This window comes from Eumetopias jubatus, unplaced genomic scaffold (genome assembly GCF_037043125.1).
Source record: "Eumetopias jubatus isolate StellerSeaLion01/CBP00866 unplaced genomic scaffold, mEumJub1_p1.0 scaffold_13, whole genome shotgun sequence".
In the NCBI taxonomy this organism is placed as follows: domain Eukaryota; kingdom Metazoa; phylum Chordata; class Mammalia; order Carnivora; family Otariidae; genus Eumetopias; species Eumetopias jubatus.
Genome location: NW_028274819.1, coordinates 30,239,714 through 30,261,066, shown reverse-complemented (window position 1 = coordinate 30,261,066; position 21,353 = coordinate 30,239,714). Strand labels below are relative to the sequence as shown.

The window sequence follows — 21,353 nt, the reverse complement described above, 5'->3', positions numbered from 1 at the left end:
CTGGTCAAAAAAACAATAGTTTAGGTGTCCCCCCCACACACCTGAAAATTGTTGAAGGCTGAGACCCTTCGGTCTAAGATCACAAGCTCTCAAAGACTCTAGACGAATAAAATCCACTTTAAAAACTAAGCACCTAAACTGTGGCAGAAAATAAGGATACAAGAAATACACTGTTTCTTCCCTCAAAATTTACAAGCATCTTCCTGGAGCCTACATTTTACTTGAAGTAATAAACACAGCTATTTGTATAGTTTAAAATAAAAGAGATGCATTTTGGAATATATTTTGCTTGAACAAAAGAAATCACATAAAACGTGAGACCATAAAGAAACGGTCTGTTCTAGAGCTTCTTGTAACTCATTCACTTCGCCAGAGATTAGAGGAGTGGGGTGCAAAAATTTGGCCACCCGCACAGGCGCAGAGATTTGCGAACACAATCTAAGTCAGCTGAACCTGTATCTTGTAAGAAATGGCCCCAGGGAGCGCCCAATTCCCTAACCTCAGAACAGACAGCAAAATTAAAGTAGCTTCTGAAACAACCATTGCCTCACGTTGCATCTTCCGCCAATTAACGCCGCCCCGCCCTTTCGGCTCGGGAGGCCGACCAGGTTTAGATCGCTCTAGGCTTCTCCTGGACGTCTCTTTATGGTAACGCTGAGCCTCTCTAGCCCTCATCCGCCGTCCTCTCAGTGGTAGCGCGGGGAGGAGAGGAAACGCTCTCAGCCAAGTCCGCCGTACGTGGATGCGGGTGCAACCCAAACTCCGCAGAGGAGAGCGCGAGCTAAGGTGGGAGGGACCGGGGGGAGGCTCTGGGAAGGGCGCGAGTGTGGAGACAGGTCCTTGGGTGAGAGGGGGAGCCAGCACCGGTTCACGGAGGTCTCTAAGGAGAGGTGGGAGAGGAGGCCCAGACACGTGAGAGGGACTCTCAGCTGCTGGCTGGGGCCTCCAGCAGCCTGCCACCCCGCAGTCCTCGGCCTCCTCCAGTTCATCTGCGGGCCCCCTGTCAGGACCCAGCACAGTTTCTGTCGCATCTGTGTCCTCCTTGGGTTGTCGCCTCTTTTCGGGAGACCTGCAGCCCTCAAAGCTATGATTTAGGCTTGTACCGCTTACAAGAGGGTGATTATGGCCTTGGACCTAGTCCGTAGCCTATATCGCTCCAGTTTCGGTTTTTTTTTTTTTTTAATTTTTTAATGAGCATCCTCCCAGCTCTAGCTGTTTGGTTGAGGCTAGAGGCCGATCAGTATTCATTTTTTCCATCCCAGTAGGATGAACATAGTAAATGATCCTTGGACATAGCTGGTAGCTTGAAACATTACGATGTGGCTGTCAGCTAGGGGCGTTACGGTTGTGACCACCATGCTGTTGGGGTTGGAATAATTGCAGCCTCCTGTGGACCTAGTCACCCTGATTTGGAGAGATTGATCCTCCTTGGTGTGAGGTTGTGGCAGTTTCCGAACGTGTATTCAAAACACGTTGTTAGTACTAAGTGCTAGTATGGAAGCTAGAGAAGCCACAGCTGTAAAACAGGAACTAGGTGGTTTCTTGTCCTCACAGAGCTTAATATATTATTGAAAAACTAACAACAAAAACCTGTGATGGTGCTATGAAAAGGGAAGTCCCTAAGTTCCTCTTTTGCCTTAGGTGATGCGGAAAATAAAACCATATAGCTCCTGCTTTCCCACAGCTGAGAATAAAGAAAAAGTTTTAATGCACTGTTAAATTGTTCTGCAGACACAGAGGAAGAAGGACCTATAATAATAGTATCTGGGTAAGGCACACCAGATAGGTGAAGACACTGAAAAATAAGCATTGCCTGGCACAGAAAGGGCCATGGGCTTTCCAAGCAGGAGGTCAATATAAAGACTTAAAGTGTGAAAGACCTTTGCAGGGAGTGTAGTTTGGCCTGGGGTATGTGGCATTTGAACAAGTAATGCCATGTTAGAGAGTCCAGACTCTTATTTTTTAGGAAGAGATGAAAGTATTTTCAACAGAATGATAGAGCTCAGTTTCACAATCACTTAACAACCTTAGTGTTAGGTATTGTTTGACAGTTTGGGCCACATCCAGAATCAGGTAGAATAAAGAGAACTTTGCTCATTCTCTTGGTCTGGAAACAATCTCTCCACTTGTTGAAATCCCACTTCAGTTCTCTTTGGCCTTTAAGGACTAGAGGACTGGAGACAAATTACAAATTTGGAAGCCTGAAGGGTTTGCTAACTTGTTCCCCAAATGATCTAAAAGTATGCTAGACAAAGCATTAAAGAATCTGAGGGGAGTACATTAGGTAAACCTAGAGTAAATCATTAGGGCCTAATTAAGAGGGATTCTTCATATGAAGTAAAATTAGTTTTTGTGGTTTTTTTTTTTCCATTAAGCAAGAACTTGAATGTTATAACAGGCTCTGTGCTAGGTTTGTTAAATAGAGCTCTAAGTTTCAGTTTCATCATCTGTAAATGGGGATGATAGTACTTCACTGTTAAGATTAATGAGATGATGTTTGTTCTTAGTACTGTACCTGGCACTTACTAACTACAGGCACTTTAAATATTTTAAATGGTACTATTGACTGTGTTTTGGTTTTAAGTTCTTTACTTTTCTTGTTGGACCTGACTCTTAAGGATTAAAGACTATCTCATTTGGCTCTTTAATCCTTCTGTTAGTGTCCATTCACTTGTAGTGTGAGTAGTTAGTATTTGAAGATAATGGGTACAAAAAGTTGACAGTTTCAAGAGGCATGACTTGTATACCTATGACCAAAACTGCTGATTTATAAAGTGCAGATGATTTTTTTCATTAAAAGATAATCTGGGAAAATGCCTTGTAAATTTCTAAGACCCCCCCCCCCCAAAGAAAAAAGGCATTCGTCATGAAAGGGAAAGACTCTTAACCTAAAAATTCAGTAAATTTCTTGTTTGGCTAAATTTCCTCCTAATGCTACTTTTTCCCACTAATTAGCACACTGGAAAAGCTGTATTAAAGAAAACCATATTGGAAAATATTTTGGGACATTTCCCTCTAAATTTTAGGAAGAAGAAAAATATTCTCCTTGAGTAATCCCTACCTTCATCTACTGTTTTGTTAGTGGCAGTGATGGCTGTGTTGTCCGGCTTTAATTCCTGTAGGAGCCCTGCGGTAATGTCCTAGACCTTGTGTTATTAGGAAAGCTTGCTAGTGTCATTTCCTTGTATGAGCTTCCTCAGCTACACCTAGCCTGCCTACCTCAGAGTTTGATAATGGATAGCAAGTGATAATGCTTGAAAGCTAATTCCATAGAATCTAAATGTATAAATTTTTTTTTAAGATTTTTATTATACGAGAGAGTGAGAGAAGGTGTGCACAAGCGAGGGGAGGGGCAGAGGCAGAGGGAGAAGCAGACTCCTCTCTGAGCAGGGAGCCTGACCGTGGACTCAATCCCAGGACCCTGAGATCATGACCTGAGCCCAAGGCAGACGCTTAACCCACTGAGCTACCCAGGCGCCCCTACATGTATAAATTTTAAATAATTAAAAACAAAAATTCATAGATACAGAGAACAAATTGGTGGTTGCCAGGGTGGGGGTTGGACAAAATGGCTGAAAGGAGTCAAAAGGTACAAACTTCCACTTATAAAATAAGTAATAGGGATGTAATGTACAAAATGGTGACAATAGTTAACACTTGCATATTTGAAAGTTGCTAAGGAAGTAAATCTTAAAAGTTCTCATCACAAGAAAAAATTGTAACCATGTGGTGATGGATGTTAACTAGACTCATTGTAATCTTTCACAATATATACCGAATGTCAAATCATTACCTTGTACACCTGAAACTAATGTTATATGTAAATTATACCTCAATTAAAAAAACTTGTTTCTTGAGCTTGCAGTGTTCAAATCATACAAGGAGCAAATAATTTTGTTTACTGCCTAAGGTGGTAGAAGTAAAAGAAGGAGTCTAATCTATCTACACTTATTTCATTGTCTTTTGACTCTTCTAGTAGTGCTATAAGAATATTATATGTTAATTTTAGAATCACAAAATGTACTATATGCAGGCACTGAATAAAATGTTGGCAACCCTAAAACAAAAGAAAGCCCAAGATGCAAAAAATTTTTAGGGATTTTTCAAATAAAAAAAATCCAGAGTTAGTAAAGAGAGACTTTATTTGAAAGGGTTATGGCAATAAGGGAAAAGGAACTATTGCAGTGGAGGGAATTCTCTGACCAAAAGATCTACCAGCATCTCAAGGGAGGAGTAAAGGACGCTAGAACAGACTCCTTGATTTGATTGTAGATTCCAGAGTGTTTTACCCTGAGGCCAGCCTGCTCCCTGGAGGAGTTGTGGGCTCTGGCTGAGGGTGGGCCAAAGTTCTGGAACCTGGGGGGAAGGAGAGAAACGTAAAATCCAGCTAACGGACATTTTTGTTCCAGTTGGTCACTTTTGACCATGCAGTTAAGATTCACAAATTTATAGGGGTGCCTTGGTGGCTCAGTCGGTTGAGGGACAGACTCTTGGTTTCTGCTCAGGTCATGATCTCTGGGTTGTGAGATTGAGCCTGGAGCTCCACGTTGGCATCCCCGCTCAGTGGGGAGTCGGTTTCCCCACTCCCTCTGTTCCTACCCCCACTGGCCTGTGTATATTCACCTGTGCACGCTAGCCCTCTATCTCCCTCCCCCCCTCAAATAAATAAGTAAATCTTTAAGAAAGATTCACAAATGTATAAAAGAGGCAAAGAATAGGAATTTGGAGAGCCTTTGTCTTTCCTAGTCGTAGGTAAACAAGGGGTTATCCTCAGAGTCTTGTAGAAGCCATTAGGAGAGGAATGGGAGGATTTTTTTTAATCATGACTCTTAAAGAACCAGGAAAAATTCAGCTTCTCAAAAGGCATTTTTGCTATTTGAAATGGAAAATAAGTTTACAAATAAAATTCATCCAGACCTCTACAGGAAGGCCTTAGGAGACTCGGTGACCCCTCAGAAATTAAGTGCTAGTATTTGTAAATCCTACTTCACTAGGTGTAGTTTAAAAGTCCTTGAAGACCTGGATCTGATTTGTATCATAGTAAAATCTTCCCAAAGGTGGGGCAAAAGAATTAAATCAGGTCTAAATGAACACATTTAAGGTTTTTCATTTGTTACTGGTTTTCATCTTATCCATTTGAAAGCAGTAGTTTTTTTTTTCTTCCACAATGAATACTAGATATTATACTGGTTAAAGTGATTGGCTAGAGCAAATAATCTCTTCCTATGTCTAAAAGAATATTCCACACACTCATACACAAAGTTCCACAAAAAAAGGGGGCGGAATTAAAATCATGACTGTCACACAAATATAAGATTATGAACACACAGCTTTTGTTTCCCTTACTAATGAGGGAACCGGGATGATGTTATAACCAGTTCAAATGATAAAAGAACAAGACATATTTATTGATCAGGAATATTAAAATAAATGAGCACATGGAGGCAAAATGGTCTTCTACAGTAGGCCAGGGAGTCCACTGAACCTCCACTAGACAGAAGTTACAAGAATCTAGACAAGAATTGTATTTGCATTGCTAACCATTATCTATAGTTGTCAGCTGTAAACTAGCAATGGAAGACACAGAACTCTCATAATCAGAAGTGAAAACCTTAACAGCTGTGCTTTCAACAATGCATAGTGCTCTATACATCTGTTTTATCAAATTTATGACTCCCTTCCCCTCATAATCTTCCTTAAATGTCAGACTTCCTGGAAGGCAAGTTCATGTTTGAGTGCGTATTTTCCTTTTTTTTTAATATGCTTTATAAATACATACGATGCTTGGTTAATGTTCTCTTAACTGAATTACCTAAAGCAGTGGATCTCAAACTAATATGCTTACATATCACTGGAGATTTTTTTTTTCTTTTTTAAAAATGTGGATCCTGATTCAATAGGTCTAGGGTCCTTACTGAGATTCCTCTTTTCTAACAAGTTCCCAGCTGATGCCAGTACTGGTTCGTGGACAGGGAATGGTAGGGCATTCTGACTGTTAATTAAGGAAGGTTCTAGATTGATCATTACATCATTGCATGGAGAAGATTGCATCCTGTAGGTGAAGGGAGCAACATGAAACTACTGGACTGTCACTTGAAGAAAAAAAATATTAATCGTGGGCCACATTGCCAGAACACAGACCAAAGCTAGCAAAAGAAACAGTTGCTGGGAAACAGATCCAAAGAGCTCTACAGTAGAACTTTAGGGAAGGAAGAAAGAAATAAGGACATTGAGTAATACAACAGGGGAGGAGCAACCAGAGGGTGTAATTTTTAGAAGGCAGTCAGTAACCACTTACGATCACTGGCTGAAATTTTGTGCTCCTTGAGCTAGCCTGACTTTTCTTTAGCCCTGCATTAGCCATGCATGAATAAACTGCCTAATAGTAGATCAGGAAACAAACTTATGTAAGACTTTAAGCAATAAAACTTCATGAACACAGTGTACATTTTTACTATGACAGTTTTAAATGATTTGGTACCGTTGTGCCATTGAGTTTTAATGTGTAAAGTTTATTTTTTTACTGTAACTGGCAGGTAGTTTATCTTCTGTTAGGACATTTTAATTTTAAAACAGAGCAGGTCCTATAATTTATTAATGGGGAGTTCAGCTTTCTTTTAGCAACAAGTAAGAAGTGGGGCATAATGTGAATCTGGTACCAAAGAAACATCTCTACTTACTGGAAGATGCAAAAAATGCATAGTAAATGAGATTGCCAAATTTAGCAAATAAAAATATAGGATGCCCAGTTAAATTTGAATTTCAGACAAATAACAGATTACTTTTTAGCAGTATTTGGGATACAGTTAAAATATATGCATTATCTAAGATTCATATTTAACTAAGCCTACTGTATTTTATCTGGCAACTCTAATAGTAAATCTACCCTAACAGTGACACCTGAGGGATGGCTGCTTACAAAATGGTATTGTGCAGCAGTTTAATTCCTTCAAGTGTTCCTCCAAAAGTTAGTACTCAAAAGTGTGCCAGGAGCTCAAAATAGTTGGAAGCATCTGTTTGCCAGAAGATGTTTTCAGGGACTGATAGGGTCATGGCTAAGTTGAATTAAAAACACATTTAACACTATACTCCCCAACTAGGAGTTCAGGTTCATAGTGGTTTAAGGTTAATAAAAGAATTTATGCTATTATGGAAGATGTCCAAGCAAATACTATCAGAAAAAAGTGATTTAATAGGAGTTTAATCATATTTCCAAGTTTCTAAGGGAGATCACCTAAGTACACTGGCACAACTTAGAGTGTTGCTAATAAACTCTCATGAACTATGTAGTAATTTAGACAAGATAAAAGGAAAGTAAACACATGAACAATTGCTTACTTGGTCTTTAGAGATTGCACTAAGTATTCCAGTGATATTCCACTCTACATTCACTGGAGTATTTTTTTTTTTTTTAAAGATTATTTATTTATTTGACAGACACAGCGAGAGAGGGAACACAAGCAGGGTGAGTGGGAGAGGGAGAAGCAGGCTTCCCGCGGAGCAGGGAGCCGCATGAGGGGCTCAATCCCAGGACCGTGGGATCATGACCTGAGCTGAAGGCAAACCCTTAACAACTGAGCCACCCAGGTGCCCCTGTAATATTTTTTATAGTTTTATTTTTTATTTTCATTTTGTTTAAATTTTAGTGAACGTAGAGCGCAGTATCAGTTTCTGGAGTAGAATTCAGTGCGTCATCACTTACAACACCCAGTGTTCATCACAACAAGTGCCCTCCTTAATACCCGTCACCCATCTAGCCCATCCCCCACCCACCTCCTTCCATCAACCCTCAGCTTGTTCTCTACCATTAAGAATCTCTTATGGCTTGTTTCCCTCTCCCTTTTTCTTCTTTCCCCCCTTCCCATATGTTCATCTGTTTTCTTAAATTCCACATACGAGTGAGATCATATGATATTTGTCTTTCTCTGACTTTTTTCACTTAGCATAGTACACTGTAGCTCCATCCATGTCATTGCAAATGGCAAGATTTCATTCTTTTTAATGGCTGTCAATTGTTTATCATGTATTGTCTATTTATTGTCTGTATCTTTTTGAAATGTCTAAGTCTTTTGCCAATGTTAATGGTTTCTCTTTCTGTTTTTGAGTTGTAGTTTTTTTAATCTGGATGAAAGGATTTGGCTGATAAATACTGTTTGCATATTTTCTCAGTATATGGCTTTCCTATTAATATTTGAAATTTTGACTTATGAATAAAAATAGTCTTTATGAAACGTAATTATCATCATTTTTTCTGTATGGTAATTGCTGTGTCCTGAGAAATCTTTGCCTACACAACATCATAAATATGGTCTCCAGTGTTTTCTCCAGAAGTCTTTAGTTTTAGCTTTAGTGTTGAAGACTATGAACTATCTTGATTTTCATCTGTAGTGTATGATACTGGCCAGCATTCATTTTTCTCATATGGATATCCACTTACTTCAAAACCACTGTCAAAAAAACTTCCTTTTCCTGTAGGATTGGCTTTGTACCTTTACTAGAAATCACTTGTGCATATAAATGGGGGTATATCTCTTGGGTTTATATTTAATTCCATACCATCCTGATTAGAGTAAGTCCATTCTGATTGGAATGGAAGGCCTTCTAGCTTTGTTCTTTTCTGTGATTGTTTTGGATATAGAAAGTCCCTTTGCATTTCTATGTAATTTTTAGGTAAAGCTTATTTATGATTATGATTGCATTGAATCTATAAATTTAAGGAGAACATTTAACCAATTTTGTGTCTTCCGATATATGAACATGGGGTATCTCCCCATTTATTTTGGTCTTTTAAAATATCAACAAATTTTGTAGAAAAAATTGTGTACAGATCTTCCATGTTTTGTTAAAATTATTCCTAAGTATTTCATGTTTCTTTTTTTTTTAAAGATTTTATTCATTTATTTGAGAGAGAGAATGAGAGAGAGCACGAGAGGAAAGAGGGTCAGAGGGAGAAGCGGACTCCCTGCTGAGCAGGGAGCCGGATGTGGGACTCCATCCAGGGACTCCAGGATCATGACCTGAGCCGAAGGCAGTTGCTTAACCAACTGAGCCACCCAGGCGCCCTTCATGTTTCTTTAATGACACTTTCAGTGGTTGTGATTTTTTTTGTATATATTGCTGGATTCTGTGTACTAAATTATTTTTCATGAATTTTTGCCTATGTTCACGAGGAATTTTTTTTTCCTGTTTTGGAATGCCCTTGGTTTTGTATCAAGGTAATGCTTGCCTTAAATAAGTTGAGAATGAAAAAAAAAAAAAAGATAAAAGGTAAGTAAGGAACAGATGCCCCAGTAGCCAAGGAAGAGAATTCCCTAATGGGTAAAAATATATTAATTCTATGGACAGACAATTTCATGTTCAGAAAATCACTGATTAGTGGCTACAAATTTTGTGGTAGTTACCTACAAATATAAAGAATCAAGCATCAGTGAGAGAGTAAGCATTAGCAGTTTCTATAATGTGCTGAGGAGGTTGTTGATCAAGTTTCTCTCCTTGTGTTGACTGTTAAGAAAAGAGCCAGATCTGTGCCCCATATCTGTTAAAGTACAGTACAGCATAATTAGTTTTTTTTTTTTAAAGATTTTATTTATTTATTTGTCAGAGAGCACAAGCAGGGGGAGCGGCAGGCAGAGGGAGACGCAGGCTTCCCGCATGAGCAGGGAGCCCGATGCGGGGCTCGACCCCAGGACTCTGGAATCATGACCTGAGCTGAAGGCAGTGGTCTAACCAACTGAGGCACCCAGGCGCCCTCAGCATAATTAGTTTTATAACTCTATCTCTGGCTTCCTCTTTTCCATTCCTTCATTTATTTTAACTCACATTTCTGTTAAAAAAAAAAAAAATCTAATTTGTATAATACAAGCCATTTTAGCTGATGCACTTGGCACCATTACTGGGAAGTTAAATTTTAAAAGTTGGTTGAAATAGAATAAAAATATATAAATAGGCTCCATCTTAATTAGCTTTTAAACATTTTAAGTTAGAATGTTCAGTGACATGTTGAACTTTAGATTGTATTCTATTAACTTTTTAAATTTAGTATTTTAACTGAAAACAGATATGTATTTATTCACAATTTTTTGTTACATGAGACCAGAGTCATCTTTGTATATGGTTTTATGATTTTATATGATTCTGATTTTTCTCTGAAGAAAACATTGGGAAGTATCTAAGCTTTCTAACCAGGTTTTTTTTTTTTTAATATGGAGCAAAGTTTATAAAAACACTTGAAAAATTGCATAATCCTAGATATTTCGACATTCTACCACCACACAGATTTCAGTGGTTCACGTGTATTTTCAACACTTTTTTTTCCTAGTGACTTCTATTTGTTGACTTTTAAGAATTCAACCAAGTTTTTGTATTTGCTTTGAGAAATATTTATGAAAATTTTCAAATGGAAAGTACAGAAATAATGAAAACACTTGTGTACATGCCTTCAATTTAATCTTCCATAAATCTTTTTAAAAAGTTGCCTTCCTCCTTAGAAGTATGTATGCCACAAATTTGGTATTTCTTACTCATGTATATATTAGCATGATTCATATTTCATCTCTAAACCATGTACACTATTTTGTGTGTTTATTTTTTTTTAAAGATTTTGTTTGTTTATTTGACAGACACACAGCGAGAGAGGGAACACAAGTAGGAGGAGTGGGAGAGGGAGAAGCAGGCTTCCCGCAGCGCAGGGAGCCCGATGTGGGGGGTCCTGGGATCATGACCTGAGCCGAAGGCAGACGCTTAACTGACTGAGCCAACCAGGCGCCCCTATTTTGGGTTTTTAAAATTTTACATAAATGTATCCTTTTACAAGTTTTTCTCTTAAGATTATCTTTAAGATTTGTCCGTGGTGATTCATATAATTTGAGTGCCTGCTGAGTAACCCATGGTTTCTCATCCTTGAAATTAGACAGTTTCCAACTTTTCACTGTCAAAGACAATAAATGCTCGAAGTCCTTTATATATATAATAAACAAAAATCCTTGTCCTCTTTTCGGACATATATTTTTTTTTTTTTTGGCAAATACCTAGAGCTGAAAATGCAAGATCCTGGGATGTGGACTTGTTTAATTTTGTGAAAAATTGCCAAAAACACTCTAAAGCAGTTGCAGTTTACGTTCCTACCAATGTATAAGGAGCATGTAAGAGTTGGCCACATTTTAACCAGCACTAGGTTATCAGATTTTTAAAATTTTGCTAAGCAAATGTTTGAGAAATGGTATTTATTTGCCTCTTTTTTTTGATAACTATAAAGGTTGAACATCTTTGCATGCATTTATTGGCTATTTCTCTTCCTCTGTGAATTGCCTCTCTATATTTGCTTAGTTTTTTTTTAAGAGTTTATTTGGGAGAGAGCACCAGCAGGGGGAGGGGCAGAGGGAGAGGGAGAAGCAGACTCCCCACTGAGAGGGAGCCCAATGCAAGGCTGGATCCCAGGACCCTGGGATCATGACCTGAGTGAAAGGCAGACGTTAATCAATTGAGCCACCGAGGTGCCCCTATTTGCTTAGTTTTCTAATGGGTTCTTTGTCATTTTCTAATTGATTTGTAGATGTCAGAATTCTTTATGTATATTTGGGATAATAATCCTAACCATACCTTTCAAGTGTGGCTGTTTTTCCTCCTTTAGAGTTCTAAGGAAATGTTTAATTTTGACATATAATCAAATGTGTCCATCTTTTCCTTTGATATGTGCTTTCTTGTTTGAGAAATTCTCTATCCCAATGTCGCAAAGTCTTCTAGGTTTTCTTATAAACAGTAGTACAGTTTTTCTTGTTTAATTCTTTAATCCATCTGGAGTTGATTTTTGTTTGTGAGAAAGAGATCTTAGTCTATCTTTTTTCAATGTGGTTAGCTAGTTATCCCCTAATCTTTTATTAAATCTTTTCCCCATTAATGTGCACTACCCACTGATTTTATAAAATCACATGTCCTATACTGCACCAAGCTGTATATCTTGGATCTATACTATACTGTATTTGTCTTGGATCTATACTATACTATATTCGTCTATACTAAATACCACACTGTTTTAATTACAACAGCTTTATAGCAAATATCTTACTTTGTTTTCCTTCAAGACTATCTTGACTTTAGTGGATTTTTACTCTTCCATGTAAACTAAATGCTAAATTCCAAGGGGGAATGGGTGGAATACCTGCTGGGATTTGATTGGAATAGTACTGAATTTATAGATAAATTCCCAGAGAATTTATATACCTTGGTAAGATTTCCCATGAATAATTTCTACATTTATTTAGGATACCTTTTTGTATTTCTGTTTGATGATTTTCTCCATAAAAATCTTGCATGTCTTTTGTAGGATTTATTTTGTAAGGTCTCTTACTGTTTTAGGTTTCTAGCTTCATTGTTGAATTATCTTATTAGTTTTAATAGTTTGCTGAACCTTTTGTATTTTCTGTGTAGATATTTATATCATCTTTGAGTAATACTTCTCAATCCCAATACCTTTTAATACAATATTAAGTGGAAGCTTTACTATAGTGTTAAATAGCAAGTATTCGTTTGTAGTTCTTACTTTACAGAGAATGCTTCTAATGTTTTATTAAATGTTTATTGTAAGCTTTTGGTAAATGTCTTTCTGTTCCTCTCATGCTAAGAGTTTCTTTTAAATAGATGTTGAATTTTAATAAAATGCTTGTTCAGTTTCCCAGATAAAAAGTTTGCAGCACAAATCTGACTTCAGTGTTTTCTCTAGGGTGATCACGTGACCTACTAGAGAGACAGATCCCTAGACAAAATCAAACAAGGGAAATTTGCTGGAATCTAGAGTGATGGATCCATGTTCAGTTGGAGTCCAGCTTCGTACCACAAATGAGTGCCATAAAACCTACTACACTCGTCACACTGGTTTCAAGACTTTGCAAGAATTGTCATCAAATGATATGCTTTTACTTCAACTTAGAACTGGAATGACACTTTCTGGGAACAATACCATTTGCTTCCATCATGCAAAAATTTACATTGACAGATTTGAGGATTTGCAGAAGTCATGTTGTGACCCATTTAACATACACAAAAAACTAGCCAAAAAAAATTTGCATGTAATTGACTTAGATGATGCCACTTTTCTGAGTGCAAAATTTGGAAGACAGCTTGTACCTGGTTGGAAACTTTGCCCAAAATGTACACAGATAATCAATGGAAGTGTGGATGTTGATTCTGAAGACCGGCAGAGAAGAAAACCTGATTCAGATGTATGTATAGCAGTCATTTTTTTCTTCGTGTACTTCTACAATGTGAGGTTTTGTTGAACTATAAAGAAATCATATTTTATGTTATTTATTATGCTAATTGTGAATTAAAGTTGGAGAGGTGAAAATAAATGGTGTTGCTAAATATTTCTGGATGATAAAGTATGCTTGAGAAACGAATAACATATTATGTCCAAGACTCAAGCTGTAACTCCTAGGGCTAAGATGTTGGGAGTGGCTTTCAGAACATTCTGGTAAAGCCAGGACTTAATTGTTATCTTAGTTTCTTTTCTAATACCAAAGTAATTCTGTGAGACCTGCTCACCAGTGAGTATTTTTATACCAAAATGAATTCCCCTTTCTTATGAAGGACTTAAAAATAACTGCTTTAAAACGAACACCAGAGAAATGACTTGCAATGATTGTTTCTTCAGCCTTTCTTTCTCCTTTGTCACTAATACCATTCTTGTTTGGGTTTTTTAGATGCTTGTGAGTTTCCTTTGCTTCTAGCTCTGAGTTCTTATTTGGTATGATCCAGCTAATTTAAGAACTCCCTGTGGTCAAAAAGCATACATTTTTACATTGTAAATACTAAATATTTATAACTCCCTTATTCACATGCCTACATTCAGATTATTTAACTATATCAGAAAAAACATTTCATAAAGCTGTCTTTGGTGTAGAACAAAGACAAGTATATCAAAGGAGCACTTCTCAAAATTTCTATTTATAACCAATTTGTAATTCTTGCTGCTGGGATATTTTTCTCAATCTCTTCCTTTTCATTATATTAATAAACCAAATTAAAAGATAATTAAAATTTTAAATTATATGTAGTGCTTCCCTTTTGTTCTCCCCTTAGAGGCATATCTCCAGGACCCACTGTTCCCTTGCAGTTCATACTAGGTACTTGCTGCTGTCACTTAGATGTTTTCTCCATTTCATTTATTTGTTGCTCTCGTGGAATATATCACATAAACTGCTTTTTCCCCAGATAATGAACTTAAATCCTTAACCATCGAAATTTTGTTTTACCAAAGCTTTTTAAAAAGATGATAATACTATTTCAGAACATAAAACCATATTACCTCCCTGCTTTTAAAAATATATATAATAGAACCTTTCCTTCAGGACTCAAGATCATATTAGGAACATCAGTTTTGTTTTTAAAGATTTAATATTTTTTTAAGTAATCTCCACACCCAACACAGGGCTCGAACTCATAACCCCAAGATCATGAGTCACAGACTCCACCGCCAGGCGCCCCAGGAATCTCAGCATTATGCCGTTGGGTTATACAACAGTTTTTCTGCCTTTTCTGCCATCTTAGCAGCAGCCATTGCATTTTTACCATGCTTGTTGCCCCTCCTGATATGCCAGAGACTAAAATTAGGTAATGAAAATATTACAACTAAATTAACCCATAAACTTTGGATATTGTCTAGGGCTGTGTAAATGTTGTTGCACTTGGGCTCTAAAACCTTTTTCTTCTTTTTTGTGAATTCCAGACCATCCTTCAGGTTAAGGAATAATCTGGATTAACATTAAGTTAAATATTAATCTGTTCCATGGTCTTTTGTCAAGATTTGAGTTGATAATTTGTTTACCTTTTTTCAGGGAAGAACTGCTAAAGCTTTGAGGTCATTGCAATTTACAAACCCAGGAAAGCAAACTGAATTTGCTCCAGAAACTGGTAAAAGAGAAAAAAGAAGGCTCACAAAAAATGCAACCGCTGGTTCTGACAGGTAGGCTGTGTGTTCACTTAAGACTTGTATTAAGTTGCTGCTTCACATCTGTATTGTTTTCACTATCTTAAGTTTTGAATTTTCTGGGTAGATATTTTAAATTGGATGATCTGGGATTAGTAAGAATCTCCAAGGACTGCATATAAAATGAAGGCATTCCTTTCAACTCTAAAAATTTATTTCTAAGAAAGTGTCAGTGAAGTGAACAAGTTAACATTTTTGGCATGAGAATTAAAATTAAAATACTTAAAACAATTTTTTAAAACATTGGTATTATATAATTGGTATGTCATTCCTCTATGGGTGGCATCCAAAAAGTCAGTCTTAGAAGAATTCAAGGTTGCTTTTTATCTTTTTACATGTCTAAAATAGAAACAGTTATGGTACAGTCAACAGAATGAATGAGAAAACTAAATTGTTTAGAATATGACTTTTTAAATTGAACATTTCTAAAGCACAGGTTGACAAATGTTAGTATAATCATTCAGAATTATTTTCTACATATGCCATTTATTCCATCTGTTAAGGTTTCCATTGAGTCATTTAATTGTTTTTAAGCCAGATTTGCTAGAGTCCATTAAAGAACAAGAAACAGATTAATTGCAGTATAAAAACCAATAGGGTAGGAGGAAGAGATTGGTAACCAACAAAATGTACCACTATTAAGCTGCTATTCTCTGTTGTTGCTGTTAAGGTAAGGGGAAAATATTTTAAACAGAAATATATTTTTTGGAAATAGTAAAGGAATGGACTGAGTTGACTTTTAAATGGACTTCTAGAGGCATATTCAGGCTTTTTGGATTTGTCTCCACACTTTAGAATGAGTCTCTTCTCACAGAGCTCATTTACTACTAATTAGGCTTGAGTCTGGTAAGTTATGTACCAGTTTTGCAGGACGTCATCCCTAATTCAAAATATTACACCTCCTTAAATTTGTTTTCATTGCCTTATTTTCAATAACATATTCAAAAATCATGTGTTTGTGAGGTGTAATTTGTCTTGTGTTTTATTTTACAGACAAGTGATACCAGCGAAGAGTAAGGTCTATGATAGCCAGGGTCTCCTGATTTTCAGTGGAATGGACCTTTGTGACTGCCTTGATGAAGACTGTTTAGGATGTTTCTATGCTTGTCCTGCCTGTGGTTCCACCAAATGCGGAGCTGAATGCCGCTGTGACCGCAAGTGGCTGTATGAGCAAATCGAAATTGAAGGAGGAGAAATCATTCATAACAAACACGCTGGATAATTTGTGGTATCAGATTATGGGCTCTTTAAATATCCCTTCTTTATTTCTAAAACTCTGTCACCCTAAGATACATTTTAAAGTTGACTGCCAAATGACAAGAATTTGAAAACCACCTCAGCATGCACTCACTCTGTGCTAATGTTGCATTTAGGGTGCTTTAAGATTCATTATCTGATGTAAATTAAGATGAGCTGTTCCTCAGCAGTCAGCTTTGAGCCTGTCCGGGTCAATGTCAACAAGTAGGCAAAGGCAGTCCTCCATTAGCACAGCTCAAATTTCAGTTACCATGGTCTATACTGTGAGCAGTTAGGTGAAGTATAAACTTCACCTAACTAAAGGTGACTAAACTAAACCTCAAGAAGAAACTTTGCTTCTGCTAAGCAAACTTCCCTGCTAGCCCTTTGGTCCACAAATCATTATGTAGCAGACATGCTTCATCATCACTGACCAATCACAGTACTTCTCTCAGATTCTGCTAGTGATTGGTTACTGCACATCTGTCATTCAGTTCACTCCCAGACAACAAAGCATGTGGTTGTATTGTCTCCTTGTCACCCATGTGACATTTTACAAAAGTAGATCATCAAAAGAACTGGCCAACAAAGATAAAAGTGAATGAAGAAAGGAAAAACGGTAATGCTAGACGTGAGATTTGAACTGAACGTAAGTGGAGTTGTGGAAGAAATCCCCGATGGGAATGTTGGCGCTGCTGCGAGGCTCAGTACACAACTAGGGGAGCCTTGTGGAGGCAAGCGTAAGGGAAACTGGTTGTGACGAGAAGGTTGAGTAGGTCCCAGAGGAAGTGATGGTAAAAACTTCACACTAAAGGAAATTAGAGTTATTTTACAACATTGAAAGTACGAATGATAAAATGGAGGAAGCTGATCCAAACTTGAGTATGACAGTTCGCCATGGTATATAGTGTTGCTTACTTAGTATCCTAAGTTAACAAAAAGTCAAGCACTGTTCAAACCCCTTATGGTTAGTTTTTTACAGTGGAATAACACTTTCTCATTGTTTCTAATGTTTTAAATTACAGTGTACTAACATACTTTTTTACAATGTTTTTCTTTATAACACCGAGTTTTTAATATTTTGACAGATTTTTAAAGGTCACAGAACATTTTCCCCCATTGATTATTAAGATTGCTTTGAATGGCCATTGTTTATGGTCCTACATTACTGTGCAAGCCAAGGACTCTAGCTGAGAACAGTGCCCACCTACTTCAGGAAAAATTGATTTTGATAAAACTAGGTGGTTGAGTGTTAAAAGTATTTTGGAAATAATCTGCGTATCTAAATGCTAAAATTCATCTGGCGATTTACCCTTAAAAGTTGTAGTATTGTAAACCTTTCATTGTTTAGACCATACATTCTTGGTGAAAATTTGTTTTTGATGGCAAAAATCTCATTCTTTGTAGAAAGCATGGATATACATATAATACATAAACAGGAATACGTTGTATCTGTGGTATTCACGTTTTATGGGTGGTGATTAGGATTAAGAAGCCTAAAAAAGGCTTTAAGGGAGTAATAATGAGAAAAAAACGTTAGAGAAACACAGAGAGTATGAATTATTTGGAAATTGAATCTTGTACAGGTTTTTATGGAATTTGTAAGGGTGCTGTTTGGAGGATGAGAGTGGGTGATAACTGGTCTTTTTTTAAGCAGCTACCTATTTGTCTAAAATTGTTCGTCTAGGGCATTGCCACTAAACTAGGTTTTTGCTTGGTTTTCCCTAAATTAGAGTACTTTGGTTTAATCAGATGAGCTTTTAGCAGTTTGAAATATTTTTTAGCTATTGAAATGAAATTTATACAACCAGTTTGATTAAATTGACCAGTAGAGGTTTATTTTTACTCCTGTATACTTCTGATACCTGTTTAACAGGTTTTACTTTGATGGAATGCCATTTTGAACCATGAAATTGTCATTAAATTACATTTGTCACTGACCTAGTTATCAGAAGTATGGTTAGTATCATACTTTTTTTTTTTTAAAGATTTATTTATTTATTTGACAGAGAGAGCAGGAACAGAAGCAGAGGGAGTGGGAGAGGGAGAAGCAGGCTTCCAGCCGAGCAGGGAGTCCGATGCGGGGCTCGATCCCAGGACTCTGGGATCATGACCTGACCTGAGCTGAAGGCAGTCACTTAACGACTTAGCCACCCAGACGCCCCAGTATCAGTTCTTTAATTCACATTTCAACAGAGCACTGGCAAAAAGAATATTTTGGCTTTATATACTTAAATCAGATGCTAATTTTTTTTTTTCCGAATTAAGGAAATACTTTGTTACAGAGGATTCACAGACTTCCAATTTTATCTGAACTTCTGGGTTCATTAGACATTAGTTGCATTACTGCCAATGTTTTTGTTGGTTCTAAGTATGATTTAGTATATTGCTTAAGCTATTCGTAGGGACAAATTTAAGTCTTAGATTTTTTTTGTTTAAAACGAATATATTTTCAAAAGAATAAATGACTTTAAAATTCAAATTGTTTATATTTCAGCATTCCTTAGTGGAACATTTCTGGTTTTTTTTTTTCAAAGATGGTAATAGTTAATTTTAAGTTTCAAGGGTAAATTTCTTGCACAGTTTTGCTTATATTTGTTCATTATACCTGTTTCCGAAATAGGAAGCACTCACTCTTCATGAGCATGCACAATGTTTACAGAGAGAGGTATGTCTAATTTAGAGTATGCTGTAATAAAAGCTGTGTTTTGGGAAAATTACATCATGAGTTCGCTTACTATTTTTTAATGTAGAATCACAGAAATACAGAATACAATTAAATCATCTAGATTCTTTTTATATTTTGCATAAATATGGTTCCAGGTGGCTAAATTATTTTAGGATACTATTAGTCTAAGGAGCAGAAATAAAAGCAATACGAACACTTCTGCCATATATGGCTCCTGCTGGAGAAGTTAATGTAAGGCCGTAAACATTGGTCTTACACAGTATTGGCCACAAACATTAAAATAAAAATGCATGTGTATATTTGAAGTAAATGGCATCCCATGTAATCTTTTTCCTATTTCTTTTACAAGTATAAGATGAAATATTATACTTGATTCTTCTATTTTTAAAATGTTATATCTACTTCTGTATAACAAGCTGTTCTACCACCTGACAGAAAATTCTCCGGAAAAATGCTTTCATGATCTCTCAGATATTCCATGTTCAGAACCCCTAAACACATATTTCAGAGCCTAGGTAATAGGAGTATTCTGTAAACAAACAAAAATGTTTGTTTAATGGGGATGGCTGTCTGGAGTGTAGTTATGTCAAGCGTTGTAAGTGAGTTTCGTTGGACAAAATCCGGGCTGTTCAGGTCTTTGAAAGAGGTGTTGCTGCACTGAAAAGGCAGATCGCACTGAGACCCCATCCCTCCCGGGTCAAGTAACAATGTATAAAATGGAGGGGTCTTAAAAGGACTGCACTTCGGTAATTCGAGATTTTCTGTTTACATTGCGGATACCCTGAAAGAAATAGCTTAAGGTTCTTGTACAAAGTCATGTGGCACTGCCTTAGTTTTTGCTGACATCTGCTGGTATTTTGATGTAAATAAACTCTCTGCTGCTACTCCTTAATGCTTAATCTCTTCACTTCTAAATTAAACTGTGAACACTGGTAACTACATTGAACTGGGGTATTTTATTTTATTTAAGATTTTATTTATTTTTTAGAGAGAAAATGAGAGATAGCACGAGAGGGAAGAGGGTCAGAGGGAGAAGCAGACTCCCTGCTGACCAAGGAGCCCGATGCGGGACTTGATCCCGGGACTCCAGGATCATGACCTGAGCTGAAGGCAGTTGCTTAACCATCTGAGCCACCCAGGTGTCTCTGAACTGGGGTATTTTAAAGAACCCTGGTAAAGTAGAATGGTTTCTCTTTGTAACATTCTTAGGCTTCACCCAGCAGGACTCAACCAGGTTTGTTTTTTTTGGAATATGAGTGAGGATATGAAAATATGCACTGGTACTTCTGGATTTCACTTATTTTTATAAAGTGGAGAAACTTGGAAAAATAATGCATTTATCTACTTAAAAATCATCAAACACTCCATTGAACACTTAGTTTGAAAGGCATAATAAACTCCTGTAGAATATATACCCCCAACCTATAGATTATTTGTAATGGCATAGTTGTGAGGATTGACTAATTTTACCAAGATAATCTAACTTCCAGAAGATAAAGGAGATTTACCAGATAAAACATTAACTCAGTTGAGTTAGTAATACTGCCATCTTTAAGTGCAGTTTGAAAGTATTTAATTACAGCCCTATCAATGGCACTTAAACTAAATGTATTAATTTTTTTTCCCCTTAAAGCCATGAGGGAAAAATATCTTTGAGACACTTAATGATTTTAAAACTTCAATTTTCTCATTTCATATCACTGCAAGCAAACAACTGTTTTATTAAAGAGTAGCCATAATCTTCAGCTATGGTTTTAAGATAAATGGACCTATTAAAAGTAAAATGCTTACAAATGCTGCTAAAATGGCCAAAACCTTCCAATACTCCCAACTCCATCATATAATGCATGAAAACACAAAAGTTTTGGCTCCTGATTTTCATTGTAAACCTGCTGGATGATCCTTTTACTCAGTTCTTTTCAGAGGGACATTTTGAGGTTAGGGCACATTTTTCTTTAATGAAATAATATAAAAACTAGACATGGGTCAGAGTTGCAGGGTATTTGTCCTTTTGAGAGAACTTCTGTAAAACCAAGAATAGAAGAATATGGCCTGTAAAAGACCTGAAACGATAGAAAATGTAAATACTAGCTCTGTAAGTATCCCTTTGTTATCAACAACCAATCAGTTACATTAAACAACTTGATAACTACACATTAAGTTTTGGTTTTAATTTTATTCTGGTAGCCCAAGTTTATGATTTAGACTTCAAGGTAGTAATTTCTTTTTAATTGGTGATTTAGTGGCCTAAGATAATGTAATAGTGACAGTACTGGTACCATGTAAGTGGGTTCTACAAGGTTCTGGGTGAAGTACAAATTTTTGGCACTGAGAGGTAAAACGATTCAGGAATGGTTCAATGAATTCTGGCATCATTAGGGTTACTTTTTTTTTTTTAAGAATATATTTATTTCGACAGAGACAGCAAAAGAGGGAACACAAGCA

The 21,353-nt window shown here is 36.7% G+C and overlaps 1 protein-coding gene across 1 annotated transcript; it reads left to right on the top strand.

Moving 5' to 3' along the window:
- The first annotated feature begins 638 nt into the window (after nt 1-638).
- ARL14EP (ARF like GTPase 14 effector protein) lies at nt 639-16,749 on the top strand. The gene is made up of 4 exons (XM_028117688.2): nt 639-786; nt 12,719-13,217; nt 14,832-14,959; nt 15,977-16,749. The coding sequence occupies exons 2-4, from the start codon at nt 12,795-12,797 to the stop codon at nt 16,203-16,205; spliced, it is 780 nt and encodes a 259-aa protein (XP_027973489.1). The 5' UTR covers nt 639-786; nt 12,719-12,794; the 3' UTR covers nt 16,206-16,749.
- The last annotated feature ends 4,604 nt before the right edge of the window (nt 16,750-21,353 follow it).